Here is an 18622-nt window from a genome sequence, read left to right on the forward strand (position 1 = left end):
TGACCTCTCACCTGCCTGAGCCCAAGTACTCTGGTAGAAATCCATACTTCAGAGTAGCCAGTACCTGTGTGTTTGTTTTAGTGCTGGGGACTGAACCCAGGGTGGGCCTCATGCACGCCAAGCACAGATCTACGACTGAGCTAAAACCCTCAGCCCCTACTATATGCATTTTTAGTTATGTGGCCAGTTATCTCACACAAGAGTTTCACTTCTGGATACTGAAGGGGGTACCACAAAGTATTTATTCCGAAAAGGGGATGTGGAGTCAGACAAAGTTAAGAACCACTGCTGTAGCAGGTCTGGCAGTAGCAACCTAAGCCTTAAAGGTGAATCACTTTTCAATGAACTCTGCATAAGAACGCAAGGTCACTTTAACCACTATGCACCAGATTAGGCCAGAGAAGTTTGCAGAGAGGGCAAAGGACTGACAGACAGGAAGGAAGAGGGTGCCCTGTCTCACAGTATCTAGAGAATGGCAACAGGTGGACCAGCAGGGACTGCCGACCTGAATCAGCCTCCACCAAAGGCCTGCATGTCCAAGCCTGCGTGGCTGTGCTGAAACGTGTGTACCAGTGCAGAGCTCACCACAGTCTACCACAGCAAAGAACAGCCACTTGGGCTTGGGCAGCAGCCTCTGCAGAGTGAGGTTTAGAAGCTCCTCCTGACAGATCCATTTTCACGTTTATTTTCAAAAGTCAAGTTTCTAAGCCTGCAAAGCAGTGTTAGACCCTGGTGACCTCTATCCTATTTGACTCAATGGCAGTCATTTATTATTAAGCCACAGGAGCTAGAATACTGACTTATTTAAGTCACAGCATTTAAGAAAAAGAATCAAGAGAAAAAACAATAATAGCAGAAAATTAATTGAAAACAAACATGAGCAATTTACAAACAAAACTGGTGGGCCCATGGCTATCCTACCATGAACACGCCAAATCTGGGAAGCTGCTCAGTCTGGTTAGTACTTGGATGACAGAGAAAACTGAAGGATCAGCCAGCATGACACAACTAACTAATTTCAAAACCCACATTAATAGCAGTTACTAACTGGTCACAATAGAGAAACACAGTCTCTGGAACTCACCCACCAGCCACATTTCTAATAAATTACCCACGGGTCAGGTGGGAGGGGAGAGCAGACAGCCACCAGGAAGAGTGTGACTAGTGGCCACTGTGACCCTTGTCAGAGTAGTTAACTAGTATAGTAGAGTGGAACAGACTCCCTTCAGCTGCTCAGCTGGAAATCAGGACCACTTGCCACCAAGGGGAAGGAAAGTAGCCCTGCTGCAGGAGCTGCACTTAACAGGCCTTAGCCTGCTTTAGGGTCAAATACACCTTCCTACAGTGTGACCCCAACACCATCTGATTCCCAGCAACAGACCCATTCCTAGCACAGGTTTCCTGGCTTAGAGTTTCCCAGCAGAGACAGCCTGCCTATGCTAGCCTGCAGCAAATGTAGAAGTTGACCCAGAATCAGGTACATTGAAACCCTGGCGCATCATGATGAACTCACAGGCTGGAGCTGAGACAGTTACCAAGGTGGTGAAGGGCTTTTCTCATCTGGCAAATTTCCCTTTACAGCCAAAGTTCTCAACAAACCCTATAAAGAACTACACTAAAATGCTACCATATTGCTTCAAGACATGTAATACAAGGATATAAAATCAGACTTCCAAGTCCCCAAAAGCTCCACCAAAAGACTTCTAGATTTGATAACCAAATTCAGTCATGTGACTGGATACAAAGTCAACACTCAAAAATCAATAGCATTCCTGAACAGAAACAACAAACTCACTGAGAGAAATTAGAGAAACACCACCTTTCACAACAGCATCCAAAAAACCGAAATACCTAGGAATCAATCTAATGAAAGAAGTAAAATACCTTTACATGGAAAACTACAGTGCTCTGAAAAAGGAGATTGAAGAGGATATCAGAAAATGGAAAGATACCTCTGGTCTTGGGTAGAAAGAATCAATCTAGTGAAAATGGCCATACTCCCAAAATTGTTATACAGATTTAATGTAATCCCAATCAAAATACCAATAGTATATCCCACAGAATTAGAGCAAATAATCCTAAAATTCATATGGAACCAGAAGAGCAAAAGCAATTCTGGGCACAAAAGGCAAGGCGGGGAACATCACGATCCCTGACTTAAAATTATACCAAAAGCTACTGTGATAAAAACAGCAGGATACTGGCAAAAAAGACAGACCCGAGAATCAATGGAACAGATTAGAAGATGGAGAAGCAACTCCAGACACACTCAGCCACTTTATCTTTAACAAAGGAGCCAAACACTTCCACTGGAAGACAGATAGCCTCTTTAATAAATGGTGCTGGAAAAACTGGTTTTCCACATGGCCAAGATTAAAACTAGGCCCATATCTTTCACCATGCACTAATCTAAAATCAAAATGGATCAAAGATCAAAATATTAAAACAGAAACCCTAAATCTGCTGGAAGACAGAATAGATAGAACACTTGAAGACACTGGTATAGGCAAAGACTTTATGAACAAAACCCCAATTTCACAGGAAATATCACAAAGAATCAACAACTGGGAACTAACTTTATTAAAAAGCTTTTACCCAACAAGATAAACCACCAATACAGTGAAGAGACAACCCAGAGTGGGAAAAAATTTTTGTCAGCTGTTCCTCAAAGCACTAATATCTAGAATATATAAAAAACAACAACAAAAATCAGAGGCCCCCCCCCCGCAAATTTAAAGACCCATTCCAAAAATGGGCATCTGAAATGGACACTTTTCAGATGAAGAAATAGAAACAGCAAATAAATACACGAAAAAATGTTCAATATCACTGGTCATTCGAGAGATACAAATTAAAACAATGCTGAAATTCCATCTCACTCCAGAAAGACTGGCTATCAAGAAATCAACTAATAACAAACGCTGGCAGGGCTGTAGGGAAAATGGAACCCTTCTCCACTGTGGATGGGAGTGTAGACTGGTGCAGTCACTGTGGAAATCAGTGTGGAGATTCCTCAAAAAACTAAAACTAGAGATTCCATTCGACCCAGCTATTCCCCTTCTTGTATCTTCCCGAAAGAATTAAAAGCATCATACCACAGAAATATATGCACACTCATGTTTACAGCGGCAAAGTTTGTAATAGCTAAATTTTGGAAACAGCCCAAATGCCCATCAACTGATGAATGGATAAAGATGTGGGTGTTTTATACACTAGAGTACTGCTCTGCCATAAAGAAGGATGAGCTTGAGATATTTCTAGCTAAGTGGATGCACTTTGAGATCATAGTCTTAAGTGAGAAAACTCGGACACACATTTAAATATCACATTCTCTGGTGTGAGAAACCAAAAATGGAAGTAAGGACCAAAATGTATAATAGATATTGGGAAACAAGAAGAAAATGTTCAAATGAGAAGGGTAACAAGGGAGGGGGGAGGGAGAAAAGATGGGACAAGAAAAAAAAGAATAGAAGAAAAAAAATGGAAACAAAACTTTTGTAAATAAGGAGAAGAGGGGTCAAAGGGAGGGGAGGGGAATGAGAAAAAAAGAAGCAGCAAAATATATCAGGTACAGGTACAAATTCCCTATGATGAGAGTTAACATGTATATCTAAAATGTACCGATAAAATGTTTTGCTTCAAAAAGAATCAGATCTTCTACGGACCTTTACAACAGGTAGGTCAAAGACTTCCCGAGCTTCTCCAACTTCCGGGTTGTCCCCATCCTCCGAAATTATGTGTGAGGCGAGAGCATTGTAGGATACTTCTTTGGCTTTTCCAGCTTTAAGAAGCTGAATAACCTTTAAAAAACACACAAATTAAAATGAAAAATGCTGCATCCCATTTCTGATTTATGTGAATAATCACTGGAAGTGATGGAACATTTTAATAAAAGTACATCATACACTCTATGTAGAATTAATCTTTTACTCTGAATATGCCAACGAAACATTTGGGGACAATAAAAAGCAGCAAATCTTGATTAACTAGTGAAGCAACAGAGGCTACTATGAGCCAGCTACCAGCTATCACAGGTCTTCAAGACAGACAAGACAAACTAGGATGCAGCAGCTGCTGCTGAGACCAGGCCCTGCGGGTCACTCCTCCTAGGCCGCCACCTAGGGCTTGGGGATGAGTCCTTTCATCATCATTAGGGAAAGGAGAGACTCCTTAATGGAATCCTCAGACCCTCAAGCTGAAGAATTCACAGGTGTTAGCCAGGCAAAAACACACACAGGGAGAGCACAGTGGTCCAGGTACCGGGCAGGTGAACCTAGATCAGTACTAAAACTGCCTTAGGTGCTATGCAAGCCCCATTCGAAGCAGGGGGCCTTCTTGGCTTCCTTCTCTTAATCCCAAGCACCTCTGGCTTCACACATTCACGCTACCAGCCTCACGCTACCAACCTCACCATCACACAGCACACTCGTGCTTGCTGTAGGCCCCTAGCTGACCTCTTCTCTTCCTCAGGACCCTACTCTGCTTCCTTTTCATGCCAACCTCCTGAAACAATAGTCTCAGCTTTCTGTCTTCACCTTCTCACTTCCTAGCTCTAGTCCTAGAGCTTTTTCTCAAGCGCAGGCTCCCAGTCTCTCCTGCCTGATTTACCCATGCACTCCAGATACAGTGAAAATCCTGATGTATCCCACATACACAAATGTCAAGTTCTGGCATGTACATTTCATGTGAAGACAATCTCTCTTCTGCTTATCTCAAGGCTAAACTGAACTGACACCAACTTAGTGACAATTCAATTCTATGAATAGCAGTGGAGAAGCATGTTCCTGTTCCGCATCTACCACCTGCATTCTTCCTTGCTCAGGTGTGCTCCTTCTCCTACCATGGAGGGGCCCCTTCCTCCTTCTGACACCTGGTCCAATGCCTGACCTACACTAGATGCTCACAGTATGGTACTCTCTTAATCCACATTTACAAGACCCACAGAATAGATGCTCTGGTTCTAAACTTTTTAGAAAAGACACTATTTCACATTAAAGCATTTGCCAAGGACAGCTTTAAGTATACTTGGACTGGACACATAGTTAAGCAAATATGGCTGGGATTCAGCTTGTTCCTCATTTCAAATAACACTGGGTTCAAATCTCCTTCAAGAGCCAAAATCCTAAAACGAAGAGCAGGAAAGAGAGGGAAGACAATAGTGGATAGGGGTAAAAAATGGAAATGACAAACACTGGAAAAAGTCACACTGTCTCAAGTGCTCATTTTGATCACTCAAGGTTTAGCACCTGTTTTTAAGTCTTTAAACTCAAAGCTGTTAGGCTCTGAAGTTGCAGTAGAAAAGGACCTAAGAAGCCGGGCCTGGTGACGCACTCCTGTGATCCCAGCATTCAGGAAGCTGAGGCAGGAGAATCGCTGTGAGCTCAAGGCCGGCCTGGGTTACACAGTGAGTTTGAGGCCAGCAAGAACTACATAGCAAGACTCTGGGGTTTAGTGACGAAGACACCAACAAGCCTTCCACCATTCCTTCTCTACCACCCAGTTCTATCTGTGAAATGTTTGTGTCCACCACTCCTTGCGTGTAAGCTAGGATCACTGCTTATTTCCTTCCTCCAAGCCCTGCTGGTAAGACACCTTTAAGAAAGGAAGTTTTGAAAACTAGCCTCAAGATGCCAAACTGAGGAGCATTTCTACCACAGACTGAAAACTAAGGTGCATTCCTAGCACGGATTATTACACTCTGATGGTTAAACAGAATTACTACTCAGGACAACCCACACCGTCCTGTGGCATGGGAAAATGAAGCGCCCACTGTGACAGTGTTTGCAGGGAATATTCCACCTCATGTGAACAACCCGGGACTCGGAAGGCCGGCCCCTCGGCCAGGGTCCGGGCTGCGTGCGGCGCGAGCGCTCCCAGCCGGCCTGGGCAGGTCCTCAGCCGCCACCCTCGGGCAACCCGTGTCCCCGCGCCGAGCCTCTGCGCGAGCTGTCGCCGGGGCTACGAGCCCCCGCGCCCTCCCTCGCCCCGGGAAGCTGGAGCCAAGACCCCGGCGCGGGCCGGGCAGAGCGCGTCCCCGTTTCAGAGACCGGACAGCACGGCAGGGACGGGGACGCGGACCCGACCCGCGGCCGCACGCGCCCTCCCCCCCCGCGGGCCGGCCCACCCGGCGGTCCTGTCCTGCGACCCGGCGCGCGCCTGCGAGGGCGGACTCTAGGCGCCGAGCCGGGCTGGCGGTACCTGCGGGTCGATGTCGCCCACGGCGTAGTACTTGACCTCGCGGAACATCTCCTCGGGAACTTCGGGCACCGGGTCCGACATGTTCGCGGCGGTGCGGAGGCTGCGCGGAGCCCCGCCCCGGCCCCGCCCCCGCCCGGCCCCGCCGCCGTGCTAGGCGCCCCCCGCCCCCGTCCCCGCCAACCCGACCAGCCTATGCGGCCCGGCCCGGCCCGGCCTCCGATCGGGCCCGCTCCCCGCCCGCGCCCCCGCCCGCACCGAGCACCCGAAGCGCGGGAGCCGCGCGCGCCCTACGGGCCGCACCATCGTACAGGCCGCTGGGGGGAGGAGCTCCCGGGAGCAATCCAGACGCTGGCGCCAAGAAGAGCCTCTCCTACAGCCTGCGGCCCCAAAGGACACAGACACCAGCGCACCCGCTCCGCAGACGTACAGCCGGATGCCATTTCCCTCCTATGAGCCTGCCGCGGGCACGGGGGAATCCGGCTCCCCCCGCGGGCCGCACTGAGCTCGTCCGGGGGCGGGGGCGGACGGCCCCTACCGTCACCCCACGCGGCCTCGGTCTGCGCAGGCGCGCAGAGGGGGTGGACTCTTGGCCGGGGCGACGGCTACGGCGACTTGGTGGAGCGAGTGTCGCGACGTCCTGCCGCCGAGCGAGGAGCGCCTCCTGGGCCTGCCCAACCACGGCTTTGGGCCACGGGTGTGCGTCCACTCGCCGAGACACCTGACGACCGCGGCCGAGGGGGAAGGCAGCGCAGACGGGGCGCTCCCCGGTGTCGCTGGGCTGCGGGGGTCGGGACAGGGTCCAGAAGCCTTTGATGCAAATGTTAGCCGGCCGGTCAAAGCGAAGACGACGCCTTTGCAGTCCTCCGTGACACCGCGATGCGATAGCTCCGTCACGTTGGAGGCTCAAGCTGGCCTGTGTCCTGTTACTGGAGTTCGTGGTGAAAAGCGGCCCTGGAGGTGAACGTCGTCGGCCGGTTCCTTGGCCACTTTGGTTATCTTTTGATTTGTACGGGTGTGAGTGATTTTGCCAGAGCAAAGTAAGTGGTACACACTTAGTGTTTATCATATCTCCTGATTGCTGTTTTTTACTTTTTTTCTTTTTTTTTTTTGAGGCAGGGTCTCCCTATTCGGTTCAGACTGGCTTTGAACTTGCCTCCATCTTCCTTCCTCGGCCTCCCAACTGCTGGGATTACAAGCATGCGCCACCATGCCTGGTGGCTTTTTACATTGGAGCCGCCTGAAACCCTTTTCTAAGCCTAGCAAATTTCTTTTACAAATGATAGAAACATTGACTGCTGGCCTGAATGAATAACCAAGAATTTGTCATCCGTTTTTTGTTTTTGTGACATTGCTCTGTAGTCAGGAAATCTTTGAATGCCCAAGAATATACTGAAAACGCCAGCGTGATAAATTGTATTTCCAAATACACAACTGTCTTCGTTGGCCTGTGTGGAACTTTAGTATCTGTTTGCTGCCTACTTAAACGCAGACTGAACAGGTTATTTTGTTAAAACGCTTGACCTCAACCTGGTGTCTTATTTTCTAAGTGAAGAATATAATCAGTAAAATTCAGCAGGACCAGTTTACCTTACTTCAAGTTCTGGTAGTAAAGCAAGTCGAGGACCTAAGAAACCTGCACAATTAAAATCCATTCAAGCTATGAGGCAGAAATCACACAAAAAATGGTTCGGTGTCTAAGCCAAATTTTACCTGAAATCAACTTCATTTGGATAGTAGACGTTCTAAGGAAGTCTAAGAAATGTCCTGAAGTCATGAAGAATGGTGGTTCAACTTTTAAAGATAAGCAGTGAAACTCAGAAGAAAATTATTTTAAGTTCATTTCTGTAATATAAAATGTCCATTACAAAATTGCAGGGAAAATGCCACGTTGAGATTGCTGTGTTTTATTCATTGATAAATAGATAATTCTTTTATCGCTGATTTTTGTGACACTTAGAAGATGACGCAGTTAAGGTAATATTTCATTGAACAAGGAGTTTTGTCTCTCTTCTTTGACTGTGAGGCATGTAGTACCCCAAATATGATGCTCTGAGTGTTGATATTTTATAGAGTTTTCCCAAGTAAATTCAAAGCATGATCATGTTGTGACTTCCAGAGAATGAACACCCTGAGTGCTGATCCTGATTTTGTAAATGTGGTAACACGGTTCCCATTTTGTATTGGAAAATTATACTGAGCTTAGAAAAAATGAAAATGTAGAATGAGAAAAGTAGAATTGGGAATATATCACCCCCTTTGTACCTCTGAGGGAAACCCAAGGCAGTTATTTAGATAAGTATTACCAAATGACTTTTTAAAAATCCATTTCTGTATTGTATACAGTAGTCTCGATCTTGGCTTTGTGTTTTGTTCAGTTAACCCACACACCCCTCAGAGTTAGATGTTATCCATGTTCAGTAAATCTTTAGTCTGTTTTTATAGGCTACAACAAACACATCCTTCTCATGAAAGGGACAGAATACTCAGAGACACAAGACAGTTTTCTCAGTGACCCCAGTGGTCATTTAACTAGTCAGCTAGCATGGAAAAACTGGGAAGCACAAGTAAAACAGTAAATTATCCCAAATCCTTACTGAGATCCTTCCAGATATTGTCCCATATAAATATATTTTTCCTTTAACAAGAAAAACCATACCCTGGACACACTTCTAATGCCCCTTCCCAAAAAAAAAAAATTCAAGAATGTCTTCCATGTCAGTAAATAATAGATCTACATCCTTTAATGAATACCTAATTGTGTTCATTTCTCATTGCTGTGACAAACTACCTGACAAAGGAGAAAAGGTTTGTTTTCTTTTAAGGTTTCTGAGGTTCCAGTCCACGGTCAGCTGGCTATCAGGCCTGTGGTAAGGCAGAAATATGGCAGAAGCACATGACAAGGGAAAGCTGCCTCACCTCGTGGCAGCCAGGGAGCAGGGAGAAGAGCCAGGGGGAAAAGAGCCTATGAGCAGATAATTGCCAAAGTTACACCCCCAGGAGCACTCCTTTCCAGTAGGCCCTACCTTCTGTTTCCATCACCTTCTGACAGTGTCATCAGATTGTGATTTCATCAGTGGGTTCATCCATTTGATAAAATTAGAGGCTTCCTGATCTGGTCACCATCCTCTGAACACAGAAGCTTTTGGGGGAACATTTTAGGTCTAAACCATAACAATAGCACTCCATTGTTTTTTTCATTATTTAGTACTGTGTCATCACACATTTCTTGTTTCCCATTTAACAACTATAAACAATGCTGCAACAAAGCTGGCATCTTTTTGAAGAAGGAGGGGGAGGGGGAGGGGGGAAAAGGAAAGAGTCAACTTTTAATTATAACTGACCAAACTTCACCAGGAATGTCTTTGAACGATGGAGGCAAAAACATGATAAAATTCTCCTACTGAAGAAACCAAGGCTTCTCGTTGGTCCTGGTGCTCCCGAGGCCCAGGCCAAGGGCAGAAGGTCCCCGAGGCCAGCTCTGCTCCCCTCACGTCTTTCATCATCGCAAGGACAGCTGGGAACAGCGAGGGGCCCGTCCCCTCCTCCTGTCACACCACAGCTCTGAGGAAGTCACTGCTCGGCGAACCTCTCCGGCCTCACTTCCTGTCCTAAGGTGACCGGAGACCCAGCAATGGGGCACAGGACCCCTGTGCCCCCCTGGCTTTCAGCCATGGCACCGCTTCAGTCTGCTCGGCCAGTTGCTTTTGGTGCCCTGGCAGGGATTAAATAAAACGTGGTAAAGAACTGAAATGCCCTACAGTCTACACAGTGCAAGTCACATAGCACAAGTAAAAGAATGGCACTAAGGGCGGGAGGCCCAGCCGTCAGAAGACGCACTCGAACTCCGTCTGGTTGGTGGTGGCTGGGTTGCGGCTCTGGTTGGTAGTCTGCTGGGTGATCTGGCTGCCCTTCCAGTGTGGTGGAGCCAGGTACTCGAACATGGACGTCAGGTGGGTGGACAACATGCCCTTGAGGTCCAAGGGCATGGAGTCGGACCAGAAGAAGTCGTGGTTGGCGTCATCGCTGTTGATGCGCTGTGCGGGGTCCAGGACCAGCAGCTTGTCAGTGAGGTCCAGGGCATACAGGTCATGCACATAGGCCTTCAGCCTGTCTTTCGCCTTCCGCTTCTGGCCCTTGACCAGGTCCAGCTTCTCAAATAGCTCGTACTTGTCCACATTTGGCCACACCTCGGGGGTGATGGAGCCACAGAGCTGGCTGATGAGGGCGAGCTGGTGCCGCCCCGTGTTGCCCTGCATGATGGGGCTGCGGGTCCACATCTCAGCCATGATGCACCCTGTGCCCCACGGGTCAATGGGTGGACTGTAGTCCCGCTCCCCGAGCAGCAGCTCCGGGGGCTGGTACCGGAGCGTCACCACACAGTTGGTGTAGCGGTTAGGCTGGCTGTTCTTGGCCAGGCTGAAGGCCCGGGCCAAAAGCTGGCATCTTAAAATAGGAATCCACCTGTGGTACGTTAGACTGTCCCATACTTTAAGATCAGGCAGTGCCTGTACCTCTCTGTCACAGTGAGCACTGTTAGTGCACAGACACATGTTGGTAAAGACAACTTGGATCAGTGGCTCTAAACCATGGCCACTTCACAGGCCTAGAAAGCACCACGCTTCCAGCTCTGCCCACTTCCATTGGCCAGAAGCTCATTTTGTGACCCCAGTCTAAGCTGCAAGGGTGCCTAGGGAAGGGAAATGGCACTGATGGCATCTTGCCAATCTTGGCCACTTTTTTAAAAATTTCTGCAAGATTAGAAAGTATAATACAACATTATACTGGGAGCAGCCCACCTCTCTCCCCAAGGCAGCTGCCAAAGATGGTAGAGGGACAGATCCTGATGCTGGATGGCTGAGGCCATTATGACCAAGTAGTGGACTGCTGAGCCAGAAGGTGCTGGTTTTGCACTTCCAGTGCATCATCATTTCTGGCAGTTTCTACTAAGACACATTAAAAGTACCTGACTTTTTTCAAGTGGATGAACACCAACCCATCCTGAAGGCCCTACCACTTCTGGGCCCCCAGCGTATCTTCTGGCAGATCATGCCAGGTATGCTGCCTCACAGGTCCAAACCAGGCCACCCTGGACCACCTCAAGATGTTTGATGAGATCCTGCCACCCTATGACGAGAAAAAAGGGATGGTGGTTCCTGTTGCCTTCAAGCTTGTGCATATGAAGCCAAGTTTGCCTGTCTAGGGACGCGTGGCTCATGAAGTCAGCTGAAGTACTAGGAAGTGACAGCCACTCTGAAGGAGAAGAAGAAGAAGGCCAAAATCCATTACCAGAAGAAAAAACAATACAAGGCTACAGAAACAGGCAGAAAAGAATGTGGAGAAGGAAATTACCAAGTTCCTCAAGACTCACAGACTACCACTCCGAGTCCAGTAAAGACTGTCAGTGCCTCATGCTTGGCCTAGTCTGCCCCTCATCATCACCCTGAAATGTGGGGGAACCAGAGGTGGCTGTTCAGGTGCCACAGGCAGCCTGGGACCTAGAAAGCTGGGGACAGAGATAGCACCTTCATCACTGTTCTGTTTAAGAAGGTCTTTCCATGAGGTTACTTCAACCACCCTTCACATTGTGCAGACGGGATTTATAACCTGCTTGGTCTGTAGAGAAGCAGTAGAACCACCACACTCTGGCTGTCAGATAGGAGGAGTCACCTGCTGACTCATGCCAAGTTATCAGAGGTGTGTAGCCCAGAGATGGCAGACATTGCCCCTGCTCCTTCCCTCTATTTGTTCTGGAAACACGTTTATTTTTGTTGTTATTTTATTAGATAGGATCTCACTATATAGTTCAGGCTGGCCTTGAACTCACTAGGATCCTCCTGCCTCAGCTTTCCAAGTGCTGGGGTGGCAGGCGTGCTCATATCCCAGTTTCCTTGGCAGGCTGCCTGGCAGTGGCAAAGGTTCCAGGGATCTTTCCTTCCTCTCATCCTTTGGACTTGGGGTGGTAAAGGCTCCTCGCTTCTTGCCTGGTTTTTTTCATTACCCCTACATCTTACCCACCACATATTAATTACTCCCTTCCTAAATAAATGTCCCGAGGTGACCCTAATTTGGGTGTGCTGCTTTCACCCATGGCCCTGATAGTACTGGATGTGAAACAATGTGAGAAATGTTTTTTGTTTTGATTTGTTTGTTTGCTTTTGAGACAGGGTTTCACTAGCCCAGGCTGACCTCAAACTTGTGGTGATCCTCCTGCCGCAGCCTCCCGAGTGCTGGGATTATAGGTGTGCACCACCACACCCAGCAAATTTTAGATATTAAGTAATTGATGACTTGATGTAAGGTTAAAAATGGGGAGTGATAGAAACAATAGAGGACGCCCAGTGTGTGAAGACCCTGGAGTCCCATGAAGGGAGGTCTGGCAGCCCAGGCATCGGAGAATGCGTGGCTTCCTGGCCGTTTGCAGGTGAGTGCTTTGTGCCAGGCTGGCTGGGGGCTGCCTGCTTTTCTTGTGTGTTGAATTGTATTTGCCCCAAAGAAATACTGACTCCTAACTACGATTCTAACTCTCCTTACCTGGGAATGTGATTTTAGTTGGAAGTCAGGTCCTTGGTGCCTGTAATGAAGCTAAGATGGTTATACCAGATTAGGGTGGGCCCTCAATCCGATTACTGGTGTCCTATAAGAAGAGGGAAATTTGGATACAGAGGTACACAGGAAGAAGTCCAAGTGGCAAAAAGAAGGGTACATCTGAGGAGAACCTGGAATCTAATTTCAGGAGAGTGAGCAACCCAAAACCCAGAAACTTTTATTTGGTGAGCACTTTTAGAAGGAGCTACCCAATAACACATCTACAAGCCAGAGAAGGCCAAGGGCTGAGGAGGACCTCCACTTGAGCCTGCAAAGGCTAGGGCCTGCTGACACCCTGATTTGGGGTTTCTGGCCTCCAGAACTAGAGTGCATTTCTGTTGTTCCAAGCCATCCAGTGTATGGCCTTCGTTTCAGCAAGGAAGGACACTAATACACTAACACTCACCATCTCAGAATGATGGCCACCAGACTTGTACATGTTTTCACACTCTCACTATTTTTATAAACACCAGGGCTGAAAACTTATGCTTTAAAAGTATACCTGTAGCTGGGCATGGTGGCCCACACCTATAATTCCAACACTCTGGAGGCTGAGGCAGGAGGATCACCAAAAGTTTCAGGCCAGCCTGAACGACATAGTGAGGCCGTGTCTTAAACAAGAAAAATGAAAGTTTTTCCTCTGCCCACAGCCTTTGTGGTCCAGCAGCTGGGAAGCAAGAGGAAGACCTGAAAACCAATGTTTTGCTGTCAGAGTGGGGTGAGAGGATGAAGCTAAAACTAGAAATACTGGACCATATTTGGTATTGATTTAAGCCAAATTGCACACTAAATACTACACATAATAATAAAAGAGTTATCACAGCCTGCAAGACATAGTGGCACATGCTTGTAATCCTAGCACTCTGAGAGGCTGAGACAGGAGGATCAAAATTTGGACCCTAGCCTGGGCAACTTAGGGACTCAGCAAAACCCTGTCTCAAAAAAAAAAGTCTTGGGATGTAGCTTAGTGCAAAGGGCATGGGTTCAATCACCAGTACTGCAAAAAAAAAAAAAAAAAATTTAATCATAGTGTAATAGTGACCGTGTTACCAGTCACTTAGGTTTGTTTGCTCACTGCTGGTCCAATCAAAGGAGGCCATTAATTTTGGTAAAAAGACAAAAGCATTTATTCAAAGCAAGCTCCAAGGTGATGGAAGGGCTCATTTCCCTCAAATCACCATCTCACTATGTACAGTTGTGTCCGAGGCTTTTCTTATTAGGAACGGAGGAGAGGGAACATAAAATAGACATGTGCAAGTTGGATCCATCCTTTTCTGGACACAGACCTCCCTCCCTTCCCTGTGGAAGTGAAACTGGACTTTGAGGTCCTCATACCAGAATCTGCTTACTCTGTCCATGCACCTGGCTGACCTCCCAATTGGGCAATCTTCCTGCCTCATCTTCTCTACACTCAGCACACCCGTAGTCCCTCCCCTCTCAAGAGCCTGCCCTTTTTATAGCCTCGGGCTGAGGGTGCAGCACTCCAGATAGGACCCCTGTAGATCCCTGGCTGATCATCTTATTCCCCTATACACACTGGTAACACTGGAACAAGGTGACATCAGTGTAGAAGGGGTGAAATCTGTGTGTCAGACCCCTGCCCAACAGAAGAGAAAAACTTCCCAGGCAACAAGGCACAAAGGATAGCAGGAAGCCAAGGCCTGGGTTCAAGATAGCCCACGCCATGCAGCAGCACCCTGGAGACCACAAAACTTCCTCCACCCCAGAACAAAAGACTTCCTCCACTGCAGGTCAAAATTGTCCACTCCTCCTGGCACTATCCCTCCGTTGCCCAATTCCCCTATAAAGTGTCCCCTTGTGCAGGCCCCCGTGGTCAATAGCTTTGTTGCCCTTGACTAGCCTGCACCCAGGCTGAAAATAAAACCTGGTTTGTTGCTTCATTTTTGCCTGGTCTGGTGGTCTCAGTCATGCCTCAGTTTACCCTAACACTGTGGACACAGCAGGCCCTGGTCCAGAGCAATAGGGCCCTCCCTGCCTGATAGGCTGATGTTGAAAGGAGCCCACCTGGTTTAGGGGATGTTCCTGTTATTCCACCTCCACCACCAGATAGCTTTCACTAAATTCCATTGCAGCAACCCAGTTTCTAACCCACTCAGGGAGGAGAAACCGCAGAGGAGCTGGCACGGAATCACTTCCTCATGGACAGATGAGAACCACCTGTAATCCCAGCACTTAGGTGGCTGAGGCAGGAGGTTCGCTATGAGTTCAAAGCCAGCCTGGCCTACATAGTGAGCTCAAGACCAACCTGGAATACATAGTGAGACCTTGTGTCAAAAAAGAACCCATGAGTGAAATCCTTTCTCCTCCCACTTGTGAAACCCAAGTCCCCAGGCTCATCAGAAGAACCTCTTGGGCTGAGTACCAGAGTCTCCTTGCCCCGCCAGTTTGGTGACATGTCCCTCCAGCCCTGTTTTGGCCCCTTGGCTGCTTTCCCAGCTGTGCTCTTTCACACAGCCTTTGTCTCCACAGATTGGAGAAACCAGACCAAAGCAAGTCCTGTGGGCAAGTAAAAGTTCAGGGAGACCTGTGATCCCACAGAAAAGGAAAGGGTGATCGGCAACAAGGGACGAGGATCTAATGCAGCGGAAAAGTGGTTTTGCATTCTTTGTCTTTTTGTTGGGCTGGTTTCTGCCTGTGGTTAAAACATGGATCCCTTCACACTTAGGAGAGATGATGCCAGCGTCAGGATAATGCTGCAGTTTCTGGTGCATCACCACAGACTTTTATTATTCAAAGCAAGTTAATCTGCCAACAAGTAATTCATTTCCTCCAGGATCCCTGCCCAGAATGCTTCCACCAATTGATGGTTCTTGAAAGATTAATATTCTTCATACTATGGTATCTTGCTTTTTCTCTGTGGCAGCTCAATTACTGTGAGCATTTACTTTGCCCCAATAAGGAGCACATGTTTCAGTGGCATTGGGGTACATCTGGAAGCTGCCCTTGTTCAGGTTCTGTGGAGCCAGCAGGAGAGGCCAGGCAAGGTGACTCATTCACATGTCCTATCACGAAGAATTGGGAATCCACTCAGGAATTGCTTCTCTTACCAAATAGTTTCTTTTAACACATCAGATCTTTCCAAGTTTGGGTCTGATGTTGACATAATCCAACTTTCAAGGACTGGAGATGACATGCATGCCCAGGAAATAACAAAATGCATTCTAAGTTGGAAGTGGCCAGCCTAAAGGGTGATGGAAAATTTCTATTGCTTCATTTATGGCCTTGGAAGTGTATGAAAAAAACTGTTATTGTGAATTGCATTGATCATTTAATTAAAAGTACCCAGCTGCATTGATGGGTCAGATGAACACATTTGTTTACAGTCACCAGAGTGAAGAAATTTGGGGGAGGAAATTGTGACTACATTTCCGCCAGAGTTCCTGGGTTCCAGGTAGGAGGAGTAAGTACACAGAGAAACAACAGAGTCCTGAAACTCGGGAAATTCCACAAATTGGTGCCTCTTGCCTTCTGTAGGCAAAACCCATGTTTACAGAAGACCTCCTCTGCTATCGAGTGATTTGAGGACCTGGATTTTGGGGAGTCTGAATTTGCTTCCCTCTTCAGATGCCCTTGTCAATTGCATGTGGCATGAGAATGATCGCAGAACCCTAAAATTACTAACCAGATACCTGTTTGGATGTTTTTAAGCTTAGAAATACAATGTCCAATGGCAATGCAAGCACAACCTTTTGCTCATTTGGCTGTTGCTCTGAGACTTCCCCAGAGATTACAAATTTATGTCCAAGAGTCATGTTGACAAGGTATGGCAGGTTGGGTCTATAAAAAGAGAGGAGCTTGTTTGCAAAATATGTTTTTATCTGTTGGTTCACCAGCTAATTGAGATCTGAGACAGAGTCTGGTTCCCGCCCTTACCACACTGACAAACGTTTTAACAGTTTTCTCCAACTTGAGCTCCTGGTTTGGTAGTCCTACTTAAGTCTATTTCTGCCTCCAAAAGGTAGATTCAGTCACATTTCTTTTTTGGAAAATATAAAAGACAAGAAAAGTGAGACCTACTTCATTTAAGTGGATTGTCCATGCTCACAGTTACTGGCAGAGTTTGAGTTGAATCCATCCAGCTTTTTGGACTTTTCTCATTCATTCTGCAAAGTTGTTTTTATAGGAAGAAGTTTTGATTTCACATAAAGTGAAATTAGAAAAGAGGCAAACTCTCCAAAAATATCCATACTATAAAAATTTATTTATGCCCCAAACAGTCCACTGATTGATATTTTGTATAGCTAATATAGAGTCCTCTTTTGAAATTGAAGTGGAAGAGACATTGGTTAGATCTAAATTTAGAACTTCCTACTTTCAATGTCTTGTGTCAGTTTTAATTTTCAGATTTAATTAGTTTCCTAATTAGAAGGGTTAAATTAATTAACCTCATTATTTACTATATATTTAATGATTTCTCCTCTATAGGGAGAGACTGAATTTTCAATAATTGGAAAGCTTATGACAAGAGGGAATATTGCCAAGTTTTACACTCACTGCTGTGTGATCAGCAGCCAGCACAGGACAGGTTGAAGGGAATATTAGCAAAGGCTACTTCCCACTTGCTCTGAAACATAATGCCTGTAAAAATGTGGACTGGGTCAATAATTTCTATCAAATTAGAACTCAATGGATGTATCCTTTATTTGAGAATAAAGGCTATCCTCTAACATAGGCTTTTTTGTTTTTGGTACCAGGGATCAAACTCACTACCTTGCACTTTTGAGGCAGGCACAGTGCCACTGAGCTAAATCCCCGGCCCTTAACATAGACTTTTATATTATAAGAAATGACTATTATACAATCTTAGTTACAGAAAATAATCATCAAGCATTGAAAATAGTAACTAATTATAATGAAAAGGAGAGTTTCTCAAATTATCATCTAGTTTTCTATTATCTATTTTGCATAAAGCAATGTTTAGTTTTTTTCTCAGACTTTGTCAATGGATTGAATGGATGACATTTTAGGAAGACAGTAAGATAATAAGCTTAATATGTACTTATTTGGAACTCAGATTGACCTTGTTACTTCCCCTTAATGCATGCATAAATATAAACGTTGGTGATACCTGTGTTTTAATGGAGCAAAATGTTTTTTTGGAACAAAAATAAAGGTGTACCTACAAAGGTTGAATTTGTCTCCTCTTCCCATTTTGTGATGGCCTGGATGGAGGTTGGAGCAGCCAGTCCTCCACAGACAGAACCCCAAGAAGCCATGACTGCATGGTCATGGGGTCTCTTTAGTGCCCATGATGCCACCACAGGGGGAGACCTTGACCCACAGAGGTTACAGGGGGAAAGCCTGGGCCTGGCCACAATCTCAAACTTCAGCCTGGCATCTTTGGTGAAATGAAGTGTCTTGATCACCAGAAACCCACATTATCTTACAAGCATATGGGTGAATGGCACACAGTCCTTGCTTAGCCACCAGGCCCACCGGGAAGCGACCGAGCTCCAGCCACTACACAACACAGTCACTGTCAAGCCAAGCAGAACAGGGCAGTGGGTGCAGAGCAGGGAGATATCGCCTGGGTGGGGATGTCCAAGAGGTCCTCCCAGAGTAGTTGAGAACAGCAGAGGACATGGTTGATAGCCATTCCCTGGAGGAGCTTTGGAGCACAGGAATCCTCTCCCCACTGACCGGAGAAAAAGGTTGTGGAACTGAGTTCTGGAGACATGTATGAAACAGTAGGTTGAAGACCTTACGGGAAGAGCTGTGAGGGAAGAAACAACTGTCTATATTAACTGTCCGTATTTCTCATAGATAAAAATCCATCTATTTAAATGTTCTGCCAGGCATGGTGGTGCATGCTTTGAAT

The 18622-nt window shown here is 46.6% G+C and overlaps 1 protein-coding gene and 2 pseudogenes across 5 annotated transcripts in view; 1 reads left to right on the plus strand and 2 right to left on the minus strand.

The window, feature by feature from the left end:
- Paxip1 (PAX interacting protein 1) overlaps positions 1–6697 on the minus strand; it is a 56028-nt gene extending 49331 nt beyond the window's left edge. The window contains exons 1-2 of one of the 4 annotated variants that reach the window (XM_087207828.1): positions 6499–6697; positions 3666–3800 (exon numbers count right to left, since the gene is read on the minus strand). In XM_087207828.1, the coding sequence (XP_087063954.1) occupies positions 3666–3800; positions 6499–6501 (138 nt within the window). In that variant the 5' untranslated portion in view covers positions 6502–6697. Of the gene's footprint in view, positions 1–3665; positions 3801–6198; positions 6388–6498 lie in introns of those variants that run through there. The other 3 variants (XM_087207827.1, XM_004860343.4, XM_021240832.2) reach the window with 3 other exon arrangements.
- Positions 6698–10022: 3325 nt separating this feature from the next.
- Positions 10023–10748, minus strand: LOC101723773 (cyclin-dependent kinase 9 pseudogene; annotated as a pseudogene).
- Positions 10570–17937, plus strand: LOC101723416 (large ribosomal subunit protein uL13 pseudogene; annotated as a pseudogene). Its single transcript, XR_015449952.1, has one exon. The product of XR_015449952.1 is annotated as a large ribosomal subunit protein uL13 pseudogene (transcript).
- The last annotated feature ends 685 nt before the right edge of the window (positions 17938–18622 follow it).

Source organism: Heterocephalus glaber, unplaced genomic scaffold, assembly GCF_053883595.1.
Source record: "Heterocephalus glaber isolate CG9 unplaced genomic scaffold, H.glaber_assembly_v1.0 deba00000818, whole genome shotgun sequence".
Taxonomy (NCBI): Eukaryota; Metazoa; Chordata; class Mammalia; order Rodentia; family Bathyergidae; genus Heterocephalus; species Heterocephalus glaber.